Source organism: Coffea arabica, chromosome 7e (assembly GCF_036785885.1).
Source record: "Coffea arabica cultivar ET-39 chromosome 7e, Coffea Arabica ET-39 HiFi, whole genome shotgun sequence".
In the NCBI taxonomy this organism is placed as follows: domain Eukaryota; kingdom Viridiplantae; phylum Streptophyta; class Magnoliopsida; order Gentianales; family Rubiaceae; genus Coffea; species Coffea arabica.
In genome coordinates this window covers 11,594,482-11,610,239 of record NC_092323.1, presented here as the reverse complement: position 1 = coordinate 11,610,239, position 15,758 = coordinate 11,594,482, and the positions used below count along the sequence as shown (strand labels likewise).

Genomic DNA, 15,758 nt, shown 5'->3' with positions numbered 1-15,758 from the left:
CTCCCCAACAAAATTATGAAAAATGATTAATAAAGCAATAAAACCTATGCTACTATTACATAAGTAGAGAAGACAGAAAAAATTGGCTCAGTCATTATTATTCTACTCTATCTAATGCAAGTAAATTCCATTAAATATCAAAAAAAGAAAAAAAAAGGGAGAGAGAGTGAGAGTGAGAGAGAATAGAACAGGGCCTATAAATTGGTATAGACCGTCGGCTACAATTGGATAAAAAAGAAAAGGGTAAAGGAAAAGATAATAGCCATGGGACTCTTATAATCAGCTCGAAACTGCCATGGCTCCACCTCCCAATTGAAAGGAACAGTAACTAGTAGAGAAAGAGACCTCTGTCCTTCCCTTCTCCAATGGCGCGCAAACATTTCATAATCAAACACAAGAAAATTGCCGTAGGTACTCTTGGGAAAGCCAATGGTACTACTCATTTATCCTCTTGGATGACCTAAGATTGAATATGTACATTTACTAAGAACCCTAGTTTGATGAAATTCATCAACTTTTCTGTTTAATTTGATGCAGAAGTCGTGGCCTTGGAGGGTAAATGAATAAAGTATTGATTTTGAGAGCTATCCCTTAGAAAATATGGGTGAATTGCGTACGAGTCAGGTTCGGGATTCCGGTTTGTGGTCCGAAGAGCACGACCGGTTGCCGTTGAAGCAGCGGTTGAAAATTCTGTTGGCTCGCAGTAGTTTTTCCGATTTATTCCCGGATTTCGATTCGGAAGATGACGGGACCTCGAATTTACCCGCGTAAGCCTCTTGGTTATGTTTCTGGATTATTGGTTTTTGTTTTTGGTTTCAATATTTTAGAGCTGAAAAAACGTTTTTTTTTGTTCCTTTCTTTTCTTCTTTGTGGTCGAAATGCAGGGTCGATAATGATGCTTTTGTGAAGGAGGAGGATGACAATGGGCAGTGTGGCTCTGAGGTGATAATCATTTGGCTTTTATTTCTCAGGAATTTAGTTTGACTGAGAGGATAGGAATTCTATCCTTAGTTTGATGGTACAAACTTCTACTTTTATGATTTTATTAGAGATTTTTCTATAGTCCTATGATGCTATGAATGTTTTGGGATTTTGGACATGATTGTTCTGCTGGTAATTGTTGTATGTTGCTTTATGGAATGGAGGACACTGCTGTTTTAGACTAGAACCAAGATTGGCAATACACTTCCAGCTACGAATTAAATACTTAAGAAGTCGTATTCCAAGTGCACTTGTCATTCTTTAGATAACCTTTCCTTTAGATTAAAGGTGATTGGCTCCTCTGTCATTAGACGCATTCCGTATTTTGATTTTCTAGCAAATGAGTCTTGTTTGATTTAGGTCCAAATACTGCTATTTCGGTTGGGATTTTGGTGCTCCTAATTTTGTTGGTTGGAGAGTTCTGATTACTTAAGTGATTCTGCTTCCGTGTTCTTGTTAATTCTTATGCATAATTGTGCAGAAAATTTTTCTAGTAAAAAACGCCCACAGTATGGTCAAGATTCATTCCATTTGCTGTACAATGGAATTTGGTATATGATTGTCATGTAGTTTGCTTCAAAAAGTTAGCTTTTCTGTCTGAATTTTTTTTATGTCATTTGTATCTATACATGTTGGTCAATTTCACTTTTCAATTGGTATAAATTTTGTCTTACAGAGTTTCTCTTCTGCTAGCCTTGCTCGGGAAGGAAAGGTTGGGAGTTGGTCATATGAACAAAATCACATTGGTAAAAGTTCTTACGCCGTACTTGGTGACATATAACTGGAACTTGAACTTGGTAGTCAGAAAAATCTGAACTTTTCTTACTTTTCTCTATCTCCAGACCTGATTATTGGGTCCCCTCATGAATTTGCTTCCAAATGGAGGGTTTTGCTCTTTGGTAGTGCTATTTAAGAAGTCTTTTATGCGCTGTTAGACTTGATTTCTTTCTACACAAATGCTTAGGTGATCAGGGGGGTTGCAGTGATCAAGTTATTGAAGCAAATAAAGTCTGTGTTGAGATGGTTCCAGCAGAGGTACTTAGTGGCATGGAAAGTAGTTCCTGTCAGCAATCGCTGCTGTCATCACGTGATGTTTCCATCAATGTCCAGTGTTCTGGCCACAGTCCATCAAGTCCATTTAAAAACCCTTCAAATTGTGCAAATGGTGGTGATTTGCTAGAGATTAAGAATGATAACCCTGTTGACTTTTTTGATGAACTTGATCATGTTGTACTCAAGGAACGTCAGAGAAGGCTTGTGTTAAGGTGTCATTTTGTCTTAATTTGACTTATAATGCATTTAAGCATGTTATTGTGATCTCATTATGTGCATTTTTATGAATGTTGAAAAGCAGGTGCTAGTAGTCTGAGTTCCAGACAGGAAGAATACAAACATATTTAGTTCATTCTTATGAAAATTTCACACGGTAAGGCTAGAAACAACTAAAGTTTGACCTTTTCTTTTTCAGTTGCAGCCAAATGTTGGGGTTGACCAAGACTCCTTTAGAGGTAACTTATCTGTCCTTTCCTCCCTTGTTGATTTGCTGTACTTCTCTGCTTATTTAGTGTGAGGGGTTTAGTTTGCAACTAAACAAATTCAATCAAGCTTTAACAGATTTAGCCTTGTTACTTTATCTAGGCTATCATGCTTCATAATGTAATGAAGCTTGCGGAAAAATTTAGGATCTGGATTCTTCTGGATTCCATTTTACAGTGCTCAAAAGGTTAAATCAATTTAATGTTCTAGCTGGGGAGTGTTTTGAAATGCAGATAAAAGTGCAATTGTTACTTTCCTAATATTGGGTTCAGCTCTCCGGAAGTATAGTTTTTTTTTGTTTGTTATTTGGAATCAAGTTTAGACTAATATCTCCTTTTAAACTTTTGTTTTCAGAAAGATTTTGATGTTCCATGTGTATTCTTTTTGCCTTTTTAGGCAATGTGCCATCTTGTATTTGCAAGAAGTGAGGATTGTGTTGAATTTGTGGGAAAAGCGGAATTTTTTCTAACTGAATATGTAACTGCATAGTTTTTTCTGGAATGGCATAGTTGAAGTCTTCATAGTTGCTTTCTTTCTAGTAGTCGCATCTCATACAGTCAATCGGCATGGAGGAATTGTCTTGTTCGACCTAAGCTCAAAGGCAGAGCAGAGGACAATTCCTCTTGGTTGCTGGTTCGATTTCAGCAGGTCGAGTGCTGTGGTACTTGTGGGGCGTAACCTCTTGCTTCCAAGTTGAGATTGGATGATTTTTTTGAGCCTTATTCATGAAGTTGGTACAATTACGTTTTTCTTTAGTATAAAATTTGAAGCTTTACATAGAAAGGTTTTCTTTTCCAGTCTTATGATTTTGCTCTTCTCCTTTGTGCATGCCCATTCAGGGAGCAAAGGGCATTCAATGGAAAAAAACCCCCTGGGTTTAAGTTTTGACTGCTCTGTCTTAATTCATCTGTTAGTTTTTCTGCAAAGTTAAAGTCAACAAAGTTCGAATGCAAAGAAATGCGTTGCTCTATTGAAGCTGACTAATGGATTGGTGGGTTGATTAGTAAATAGAGTCAAACATGGGTGTTGAAATCCCTCTCCTTTTTATTGTTGTCTTTATGCACTGCAATTCTTCATTTGGTGGTTTGATGGTGTTTCAGTTGATCTCATTTACCCTGCAGACCCTGTGATTTAAAGAATAGCCTGTTATTGCTCACAATAGGCCCATATCTCCTTTGTTTAATGTATACAATCGATCAAGTATGTCCCACACTGACTTGTGGCTTGGTGGTTGAGTAAATACTTATCCATTGGTTACAAGTTCAATTGACCAAATGAAGAATACTGCACAGGTTATTCAAAGTGTTAGGATGTTTACCTGAATATATACTTTAAATAGTTTCTGATACAGTTGATTTTGATGCTTATTGGTCTGTAGTTGGAAGAATTCCAAGTTGAACATAAAGATTTTTGTCAACTTGTTTGAATTCTAATTTGGATTGTAGTGAAGATATTCTCGAGTTGTTTGATTTGGTATTTGCTTATTTTGTTTTTTGTTCTTTGTTGTTCTCTTGAGTGGCTTTTTTCCTGCTCTTGGGGGATGGGGAATGGGAGCTTGCATGGTTTTACCATGATGTTTTGCTAAATCTTTTTTCTTTCTTTATAAATTGTTTCCAGTGTCTGATTTAAGAGATTGTTTTGAGCTGTATGCAGCTCTCTGTTATATGTTCTTTTTAGTATTTTGATTTGTACTTAGTGGGAATTTGTTTCAATGCTTGTCTACTTCTGCTTCTCATTACTGTTGTTGGTTTCTGGTTGGTAAACAGGGTAATACTGCCCTATCGTCTATGCCAGCTTTGGATGATTTAAACAAGCAAGGTGCTGGAATTGATAAAGAAGAGACTGATTATGTTGATAAGGAGTCACCATTTGGTGAAAACTCCAATCGCAAGATGCAAACAACTTCTATCTCTGGTTCATCAAAAGGTGTCATTATGGCATTACCTAATGCAGATCATAGAAATTCACAGTTCTTGTGTAACTGGCAGGGTAATAAATCAATTAAATCAGGAAAAATGACGACAATTCAAGAACAGGTTAAGACATGTTCTTTGGAGAAAGAGTTCTCTACATCTGGTGCAAACGGTAGACAGAATCTTTTGTCCAGTAAAAGTATCATGCACAATTCAGGTGTAGCAACTCAAGCACATGCTATGACATGCTTTTCGGAGAACAAGTTCTCTATGTCTGGTGCAAACAGTAGACAAAATCTTTTGTCCAGTAAAAGTCCCATGCATAATTCAGCTGTAGCAAATGTTGTCAACGTCAAGGTAGAACCCTTGGATAATGACGAGGCAAGCCAAAAAAGTTTTCCTTCAGGCCATTTGCCTTTGGATAACGTGGATCTGGTTAAAAGTGAACCTGATCTTTCTGCTGATTCCAATGATGATGAGCTTGATCATTTGTTGCTGCGAGAGAGGATGAAATTGCTGTCAGCACAAGTGCCTCATTCAGATGTCGTTGGAATGGAATGGTTGAGCAAGATGGTTCCTGCTGGATTAGATTGTCATCCCATAGCACAGGAATCTGCCAAGCCACTGAAGATTAACCGTCCTAGGAAAAGGAGAAAATCAGCCACGTAATATGTTTGACCATTTATATTTCAATGAACTTTCTTTTTCAAAGCTTTGGTGTGGTTTATATTTGTTTTTTCCCCCCTGCTTTTTGGGTGGAAATAGTTCTTTGAGCTTTGTTAATCTGCTCTGCTACAACTTGTAGGGATTCTGTTGAAACAGCATTGGAGGAGGATGCTCCTGGGCTTCTGCAGGTGTAGTTTGTGTTTTATTTGGTGTTCCCACCTTGATTTGGGTTCATTTGGTTTGTTATGCGGGCAGGTATTGATTCAGAAGGGTGTATCAGTTAATGAAATTAAACTTTATGGGGAAAAGGAAAGTGACGAGGCCCTTGATGATTTGTCCACTGAAGACAACTTTTCAGAACTCGAAGCTATTATTTCAAAGGTTTGTGGGTTCTTCCTTGACAACATTAGAGAAATCTATGATGTCCATCCCTTTTCACCCATATGCCGGAGGATATAAAATCGTCTGAAATAAGCCAATCTTTAGCTGGAATTCCCACTTTTTTGAAAATTTTCTTTGTATTTTCTCGAGAATCCTGTTGTTCTTTTACAGAGACACACAGAATTTGCCAAATGGTGGCTGTTCTTCAAATGATCATCAAAAGGATCAAAGAACTAAAGTACATAGATTTATTTTTATTTTATTCTTTTGTCCTTTGCCCTTGGATGAAATTTATTACTGTTGATAGGTATTATCACCAACTAAATAGCTTGGTGGATATGCATTATATGCCTTTCGCAATTGCCTTTAACAAAGTGAATTTGTTTTACTTATTTTCCACCCAGCATCAATTCAAGAAGATGTCTTGTTAGTCAATTTTATGCTAAATGCCCAGGTAATACGTATATCGTCTGACTCAAGGATGAGTTAGTTGTCAGGCCCTTTTTTTTTTGGAGTTGGTGCTCACTGTGGGCAGTCATAATACATGTCCTGCCATACTAGGTGATCATCATGCCTAGGTGCTATCTTACCCTGCTGAGTTATAAGAGTTGGGGTTATTAGGATAATTTGTGGAGTGCAGGTCTTTAGGACTAGTAACAGAGAAACATGGTACCCTTTTCATCAAAAGAACTAATGAAGTACTCCCATCCCCAACTGTCTCCAACATCACTAGTTAGCCTCAACTACTCTATGCTGGTGTATTTTTAATTGTTTCTCATGCCTTGAAACTGACATCTAGGTGTTAAAATTATTTTGTGTCTAAAATTTGTCGTCTCCACCACAGTTGTACATGTTACCTGTTTATGTTGTTCAGTAGCCTGCCCTTAAGGACAATATAGAATTCACGTGTTCTAGCTCCGTAAAGAAATGGGAGCTGGAAACATATGGTGGATTACTGAAGAGTGAAGATTCTGGGTCTAATTTGAAGATTTGTTCCGCCCTCCCCCCTAAAATAAAGATATCTTTACAGGATGGATGAAATAAAGATATCCTGATTTTCTAAAATAAAATTTTCTGTTGGGAAGAATTTTTTTTTGGGATGTTTTCTTGTTTATTGGGTGGGATCAATCTGTAGCTTAACTATTTCCTCTTTCCACTATGTGGTACCTTTATGGCTTGTGTCTAGACATGACATTACGGTATTATCTGTAGCAGCTTAATTGTTACAGTTAGATGTCGACTTCATCTCATATTTTCGTACTTTTGGGCTGTTAGCCCTTCAGCTGTCATTGTCACACCTCCTGTGGTTATGATGATATGAAATAATGCTGCAATTGAGGATGTCTGCAGATCAGGATTTTTCAACAGTTGCCTGGTTAATTTTTCAATTAATTTCATGCGATACTTTGGCACATTCACCAATTTTAATCTCTGATATGTGAATTTTCTTCCCTTCGTTTCCATTTTTCCAATAAAAACAATGTGGGATAGCTATTTTCTCAACGGAGTTCATTGTTAAAGCTTGCTCCATTGCGGTGTGCCAAGGGTGACAAAGCTACCTATTGTTTGGCTTGTCTCTTTTCACTTGTGGAGCAGGTATAGTGTTTCCTTTTATTTTGTATCTCAAGTCTTTTTATCATTATACTTGCTACTCATTTCAATTCACATCCATCCCAATCTGAGTAAAATGCATTGTTCCCACTAACAGATGAACCTTTTTTTCTCGTTATACTTTTTCCTTTAGGCACGATATTTACAATTCAGAAAGTGGCCTGTTGAATGGGGGTGGTGCCGAGACCTTCAAGCATTCATATTTGTATTTGAGAGACACAATAGGTATGTTGTTTGTTGAATAACATACAGGATAGAGGTAATCATACAGGATAGTGCCTCTGTTTTAGGGCTTTCTCGTGTTATTTTAGTGGGCTTCTATGAAGTAATTGAGATCTTCTACATAACATACAGGATAGTGCTTGAACGCCCTGAGTATGGTTACGCAACATACTTCTTTGAGTTGATGGATTCCTTACCTATAGATTGGCAGATCAAGCGATTGGTGACTGCTATGAAGCTAACTAGCTGTAGCAGGGTTGCACTGATCGAGAACAGAGCATTAGTGGTAAACATTCTTGCATAACTTCTAAGTGATTGAATTATATTATTTACTCTTTTGATATGTCTGTAATTAGTGTGCATGTCAGAAGTCTTTAAACTCTGGTGGAGTTTATTGGTCCTTGTCAATCACCTGTGCCTTAAAGGAGGGAGAAACAGAAAGGAAAAAAATTGCATTGCCTGACTGACTAATTATGTTTTATTGAGACAATTTGTTTTCGTCAGTTTTGATGCATTATTATGAGGTGTAAAAGCAGCACAATTGTTGATATTAGTTGAACTGGTTGGTCCGTATCTGCTTGAAAATATTCGTAAGCCCACGGGTTTAACACAAGTTCCTATAGAAACACAGATTGGACTGTGTCACTATTTCTTGTTAGTTGTTATTCTTTTTTATTTTCCAAATTATTACTAGTATTCAGATCAAGCTTACCCCCATCATATATCCTATTTGAGCACAGCTTCAGATGATGGAAAACTTGAGATATTGGCAATATAGCCTTTAATTGATTGGTGCAATCATCCAGATGTTTCAAAACAGTAATGCTAGATTGTTCTAAATTGAAGATTTTGAAAGTAAATAGAAATCTGAATGAGCTTTAGTTGTATTTGTTCAGTGATTATTTTCTCTGAATATTTGTGCTTTCTTATTGTCTCTCTGTTTGCCTTCATAATAACAATTACCTGTCAAGTTTGAGTTGCTGATGTTTGATTTTTCATGCAAGCTAATGATTAATATTATATGCTCTCAAACAAATATGGCAAGTATATGCTCTTTGTACTAACTTGTTTGCTGAGAAGATCAAACAATCTTTTAGTCTACCCTGTTAGGTTGAATTTACAAGCATTTGTCTTCTCCATAATAACATTGCCTTCTTTACTCTGGCATTTAGCTATAGTTGGAAAGACCTGATGTTTTCGTAATATCTTTGATTCAGCAATGTATCTGCTCACTGATCTTGGTTTTCAACTTAATAGGTTGGAGAGGACCTGACTGAAGGTGAAGCAAGGGTCTTGATGGAATATGGTTGGATACCAAATTCTGGACTTGGATCCATGCTAAACTACTGTGACAGAGTTGTTCATGACAGGAAAAGTGAGGACACCTCGGAGTGGAGGTCAAAAATAGGTAAGTTGCTTATAGATGGTTACAATGGTGGCTGTATAGTACCAACGGACGTTCCAAAAAAGGTGGTGGAGTATAATTTTGCTCAGGCCCCTCAGATTAAGATGGAAATGAATTGAGGTTAAGTTGGTCCTGATGTTGTAGACACGCTCAGTTCTAGACTCTTGTACATTGTAGGGCTTTAACTCCATACCTGATGATGACATTTTGTACGGATGATGTACCTCCAGTCTGAGATGTATTCTTTTGGGCCTCTAATGGGGGTATTATATATGTGTATTTGCGCTCAAAGTTGAAATTCTTTTCCTCTGAAGCTGCTCTATGTGACATCTAATTTCAGAAACATAATACTGTTCGAATCTGTTGATGAACAAATTTGCTCCATCATGATGAAGAAGTTCCTTTTTCTTACATTTTGAAATCATTGCGTAATCGAAGTCATCGCTTGAATTATATACTTTATTATGATTTCTAGAGAAAGCGAGTGGATCTTCAATGTGGCCAAATTGTTGTGGACTACACGGTTGTTATGCCAGACCTGCTGTATATGTACCTTTAGGTTCGATCCATGGGATTATCCGAGTAGGTAAGCCCATCAATTGGTTTCGCTCGTCGAGATAACTCGGAAAGCTAAAGCCCACGTGATACCATGCTATACTACGTCTACGTGTTGAAGGTATGGAATCATTTTGTTTCATGCAATCGGATCATTTCTTGTTGGGTCGTGGGATTGTTGAGCCAGCCACCGGTTGTCATAATATTGCAGTTAGATTTCGAAGTTAATAGCAACAATCCATGCTGTGTCACTTTCTGGCTGAATTTGTTTCTCCGGAAAGTGGCTCCTCTGGCTCGCATCTCATATTTTGGCTAGAAACTTCAATGTGAAGCATGAAAGTTCTTGTAATTGGCAGGTTTATCGTTTGAACAGGCTGACCATAGTTTATTAGCTGACACGGATATTGTCCAGCTGCCTCCTTAATCAAGTGCCAAAGATGAGATGCCCCCCCCCCCCCTCCCACCCACCCAAAAGGAACAGAGAAGAGCATTTTATCTGAACCAATAGAAATGGTGATCTGAACTGGCGTGTAAACAAAACAGTTTGTTTGTGACCTGCCAAGGTCAAAGCACAAATCAAATGTCTTCGACGGGATATTCCTATTCTAACGAACTCTAAAGCAGCACAACAAACAACTAAAGCCCATCTGTTAAAGTATGATTTGAGACAAGTCATCTTATGGATTAGTCATCTGACACGGGAGACATCCAGTGGAAAACCAAAGTGAAAAAGGTGAAGGGATACGCGTCCATATTCAACCATTTCTGAAATGGGAGGGAATGATGATGGAGTATCCTCCAAAACAAAATGTCTCCTCTGCACTCTCAAATGGCCCCAATTGGAACAATGTAGAAGATGAAGAAGCATATATGGTCACGACCTTGCAGTGGATAAGGCTATTGTATGAAGGCATTATGTTGCCATTCAAAAGGGTGCAATTATATTATATCCATCACCACCGCCATAATCTACATCATCATTGAAAATATTGACGTAAATGAAATTTCACCTTTCACACACAACATCAATAGGATTTCATCTACACGTAGATTTCTAATTCCAGTCATGCATATTAAAAATTTAGTTATCAGTGACTTTCTGGGAAACATGTTATCTGCATTCCATTTTTGTTAATCGCACTCCCACTGTCATCATGCTAATGATATAATTTTCATTTATTAGACTCTATGATAAAATAAATGGTAGGGTTGTATATAACAAAAAATAGAGTACAGATAGCATTTTCGACGTTCTTTTTTTTTGTATACATCGGTGATAACGTGAATCTAAACGACCTACTAATAAAAATAAAATTACAATTTTCCCATTGAAGAAAGGGAGTGTGAAAAGGAGAATCCCTTTAGCATTCTTCCTGTGGAGCTCCACTAACAATACGGGTTCAAAACTTGTTTATCGTACTCCAATTTTGTGCTGCGGTGTCAAAGCAGGCTCATCACAATCTTGTATGCGCCCATATATGTGTTCCAGTTTTGTTCCACGTTTGGCTCCGTGATCCTAACCAAAAAGAGAAAAGAGTAGAGAATTGTAGGCCGCGTAAACAATTACGCTAATGGGGACCTAAATACCATAACAACATGCTTTATCCAAAATAAGGTTTCCAACTGTGCCAGCAAAAATTCCATTGCAAGAATCAGTGGATTTCAATCCATAAAACAGTGACTACATTGTGATACGCATACATCAATAGGTTCGATTTTCCTCCTTAAAATGAAACACATAATTAAAGGAAAAGGACACAAGAATGTGGAGTGCCTGTCTTTCATTTTTCCCCCCCTCTCTTGTTGTCAAATTCTACACGCCATGAGTTCATGGACAGAGGTTTTTGTCAATACTAAACGAAAAGATTATCGAGTGTCATAATATGGATGGTTGCATCATCCATTTATTTTTATCAGAGAGTTTTTTATTTTTTTTTATTTTTGGGCTTCATAAAATATATACGAATGCATCATTATCTTTCTTGCATACGTTCTCATACATTGTACGCAAGCATATAATTATCTTTATTGCACACTGTCGGTACTAGTATTTGATGAATAAATAAGGAGAGTGAATTAGTTGCAGTGTCATAGTTTATTGTTTTTAGTCAACTGGGAGGGAATTAATTATCTTCCAACAAATTAAAGAGTTTAATTCGTCAACCTCTTCTAAAGAAAAAAAGAATATATTACCACCAATGAAGCTCCAGAAGTATGTCGGCACTGTGTGATTTGGCATTATAGCTACTATACATGCTCAGTAATTCCATTCTAAGCATTGCATCATCCAATCCTCTGCTCTAATCATTTAAGAATAAAGTTTGGAGTTCGTGGTATAACACTAAGTCTTACCCCGGAACCTTTTCTACAAACAGGAGAAATGAAAGCATATATAGTTAAAAATTGACACATTGAGTTGAGTTAGTTACAATATTTGAATTGATTTAAATTAGCGTTGAAATAGCTATATGCTGCATGGACTTTAGCATAACAGTAGTGCTTCTTTAAATTATGGTGTATTTAGAAAGGGCAGAAAGAAGGGAAGAAGCAGTACTCAATGAAACATTTGATTCACTGGATTCATGATGATAGTCGATAGACATGAACATTTTTGCCAGATACCATTTCTCAGGTGTAGCTTCGAGAGTGGAAGAAAAAGGGGCCCCAAAATCCACTAAAAGCACCCCAAACCAAACCCTTTACAGAATCAATCCAAGCGCATGGGCGACCAGCCCTTTGATTCAGCAACCGCCCCAGTTGAAAGTGTACCCTTTGCTACAAACTGCAAGTTATGTATTTTAGTAGGTCTTATGGTCCTCCAAGGCCACCTATTGCTATCTGTAGTCCATCCCCATACGAAAAAGAGCTTGAAAAATCTGCAGTTTTTCTTCTATTCCCAGAATAAACTAATACTCGTTGCTTTAATTGCCAACCTCTTTTGAGTACTTCAGAATGTGTAGTACAGACTACTGCAGTAGTATATTTGCCAACCCTCACTTTCTCACACCCTCTAAATAAACAATCATATCAAATGGGATTCTTCTTCTTGATTATGCCATTTTGTCATCCTTCCACTACTTCTCTTCTTTTTTTTTATGTGAAGACATTTGCAAAACTTTAGCTTAAGGCAATCATTGTTAGATGCCGTTCTTCTTTAAACAGGTGAAATTGCCAATTTTTTGAACTTTTTTATGGTAGCTGGAAATACAATATGATAACACACACTGACTTTACTTTCTTATTCTCGGGCTTTCTGTGCTTTATTACTTTTTTTGGAATGGTAAATCTAGTTCTTTCCTTTTCTTTTTGCCTATTGCTTCTAGTATAGTGGTACTTAATTAAGTATAGTCTGGTTCTTGTAAATTTCCTATGGCCTTTGATTCCAATGTTTCTTTTCTTTTTTTCTCGTTTACTCAACCGACTTGCCTGAATACCAAATGCAGTTTCTTTGTTGCACTTCCTTTCCTCATGGTTGGATTGATCTTATTCTGTAGTCAGTTTTTGAAGAAGAGAAAAGAGTGCGTAAATCACTTCACTAAAAATGAGAGCAATAATAGACTAATAGCGCTAATTACAAATGAGCTATTTTGAGTCGACGGTACGTAACAGCTAAAAGTCAACTTGTCAAAGGCGAATTAATCACTACGAAGAATTTAAATCTCTTCTACAGACTAAAAATTAGAAGTTCGGACCCCGCAATAATCTGATCCTCTTATAGGCCTTTCATCTATCCTCTTACACAAGTCCAATTGGTTCTCCAAACCCATTAGAGTGGTTAGGTTAGTATGGGTTTTGCTGTTGTAAAAGAAATTATTATGTATCTGGAGAAATATTATTGGCATCAGCATGATGTAAGCTTTGAGTCATTTATTACTCAGGTCCCAGAAAATGACAGGCCCCACTAGCCGACAAACCATCCCTGCGTGTCTATTCCCATAACTTTTTTTTTTTTTTCCTATGTTTAAATAATCCTCTTACAAAACGTTTAAATAATGGATTTCTGCCGGTATTTTTGTTTTGTTTTCACGAGTGAGTGGGAGGTTTTGAATCAAGAATCTCTTACTTGTAATTCTTTCTATTTTATCGTTCAACTCAGTCTTCTTCTGTCTACATTTTTAGTTGAATCTAACATATTGTTGACATTATGTGCACCTTTATACTTATTAGTTCTGAATACAAAATATATAGCAAAAATATTGTGGATATTATGGCACCGAAGAGAAAAAGTTAAATTGCGTAAGTAGAAGAAGACACTACTAATAAGCTACATTAAATATGGTGGTGCTAATAGTAAATGCCAAAACACACACACACACACACAGAGACTCATAAAACACAAATGAATCTGATAGGGAATATTTTGTTTGCACACCACAAAATCAAAGTCGTTGGTATTGAACTCTTATTAAGGACAAAAAAAAAATAGAAAAAAATCCAAAATCTGTGACCCACAGAATTAGAGTGGGAAGTAGGAGAGATAGAGAGGTCGTTGCGGATTCTATATGTAAATTATGTGTTTTGGTGGGGTCAACTCATCACACACGAGGGAAGAGCGTAAGACAGATGGTATACGCTGAATCATGATTGGTCCGCAAGTCCATTTGACTTCATTCACGGCATCGCATCAGCATTGTGAAAAAATTGTCTAGGGTCTTCTTTTGAAAACGCGTGCCAATTTTTTTCTTTTTTAACGAGTTTTCTACTTTTCTCCCAAGTACCAAAACCTTTTTACTTTTGATCTCAATATTTATATGAATTTTTTACCCCTTTTTATTTTGTTGCGCACTTTCATTATGCATTCTCTCTAAAAATACCTACTTTCTCTTTAATTTTGCTTTAAAAAAAAAATACTCAAAAGCTATGTATGGATATTATTACCCTAATATTTATACGTGCAGTTGTACTTAAGAAACGAGTAGAGGGAAGGGAGATTTAAACTCTAGTTGTCTAAATTTTAGAGTTTCAATTTTAGCCACTAGATCAAGATATCTTCGATCATTCATCGATTATTACGTTTGTGACATGACTGTTCAAGTAACTCATTCTGATTCATGCTATCATAAACAAAGAATGCTTCATAAAATGAAGTAAACCTGCACAAGTTTATATACTCAAATCAATTGTAACAACTACACAATTCCACTTCCACGACGACAATGTACATCTTATTCAGTAAAAACTCATCATGAAAAAAAAGAAAAAGAGTGACAATATAGTCATTATCCAAAACAAAAGAAAATGAAAAATCAAGCAACCAAATAATCAAAGCTCTACCAGTCCCATTGGATTTTACAAGTGTAGGCAATACACTAAAATTCTAAGGTATAAACGGGGATGTGGACTGTTGAGAACGATGCGCATGATTACGATAATGATGACAGGGTACTCGGTTTTACTCATTCCACTGTGAGAAAAGGTTGCGGTTCAATAACTTTCAGTCAAATTTTTGCTTGTACTATTCTTTGTTTTCTGACTTTGTGGCTTGGGTTTGCTGCGTTGTGGGGGCTTCAGTCGGTACTAAGCCAAGAATGAAGACATTGGCTTGCCTGTATTTTTTTTTTTTTTTTTTTTTTTGGGAATGATTGGATTGCTAAAGTGTTGACAAGTGGAGTATTTTATCACATCCTTTTGACAATGCAAGCTAGTTTTTTTCCCTTTCTTTTTCTGAAAATGATTAGAATTCATAACACCCGGTTAAATTCCTCAATGATGAAGGTACGATTCTTGTCGCCCTCAGAATGGAGGAGGAATGAGACGGTAGGGTGAGAAGAGACTAGTGCAGTATATGGTTCACACTCTTTAACCGTGTGTACGGCTACACTAAGTAAATGTATACATCTGTATGTCTCAAGTCTTTCTGCTAAATTGCAAAAAAAGTGGACAAATGTGATAGTTTCGAAAATTATAAGCAGGGTCCATGCTTTGCATTTTGGAAGTATAAGAATACTCGAATTTGTCTTTAGCAAGTAACTACGTAGAAAATATGTGTTTTTTGTTTTCCTTCTCTTGGTGATAGTAGAAAATGCATCATTTCGCCATTCTTAGTCAAAGGTGAAAAATTGGCGTAGCATTGACAGCAGCAAAAATTCACCTCCAAATCGGCCCAACAAATTAATTTACTATTTGAGGTAATCCTTGCTTTTACCGTTCAACAAATTGAAGGCAACAAGCCACATAGCTCTGCATACTTTTCACCTAAAAAGAAAAAAGAGCTTGTAGAATTAATTTCGTGTTATATATATGCGTTTGTGTGTGTGTATTTGTTACTAGAAATTTTTTAGTAGGGAAGAGGTGGGATTTAAGAAGCAGGGAGAGTACAGAGGGATTAGAACTCAAAATCTCTACGTTATGGAGTTTTAATCTTAACTACTAGATCAAAATTTTTTTACTAATTTCATATTATATAGCAAAGCTCGTCCGTAAATATTTGTACGTGCACAAAGGAAGGGCAAAAGGGGCAGTACGAACCCCCTTCCCCTCCCCCTCCC

The 15,758-nt window shown here is 36.8% G+C and overlaps 1 protein-coding gene across 3 annotated transcripts; it reads left to right on the top strand.

Moving 5' to 3' along the window:
- Positions 1 to 231: 231 nt before the first annotated feature.
- LOC113698235 (uncharacterized) lies at positions 232 to 9,006 on the top strand. Of its 3 annotated transcripts, none has more exons than XM_072058652.1 (13): positions 232 to 432; positions 538 to 767; positions 885 to 942; positions 1,658 to 1,727; positions 1,946 to 2,246; positions 2,450 to 2,489; positions 4,284 to 5,095; positions 5,236 to 5,284; positions 5,352 to 5,477; positions 6,969 to 7,073; positions 7,222 to 7,313; positions 7,443 to 7,596; positions 8,568 to 9,006. In XM_072058652.1, the coding sequence occupies exons 2-13, from the start codon at positions 601 to 603 to the stop codon at positions 8,832 to 8,834; spliced, it is 2,241 nt and encodes a 746-aa protein (XP_071914753.1). In that variant the 5' UTR covers positions 232 to 432; positions 538 to 600; the 3' UTR covers positions 8,835 to 9,006. The 3 variants fall into 3 exon arrangements, with proteins under 3 accessions (XP_071914753.1, XP_071914754.1, XP_071914755.1); XM_072058653.1 differs by having other exon boundaries at positions 271 to 411; XM_072058654.1 differs by lacking the exon at positions 232 to 432 and having other exon boundaries at positions 686 to 767; positions 1,675 to 1,727.
- The last annotated feature ends 6,752 nt before the right edge of the window (positions 9,007 to 15,758 follow it).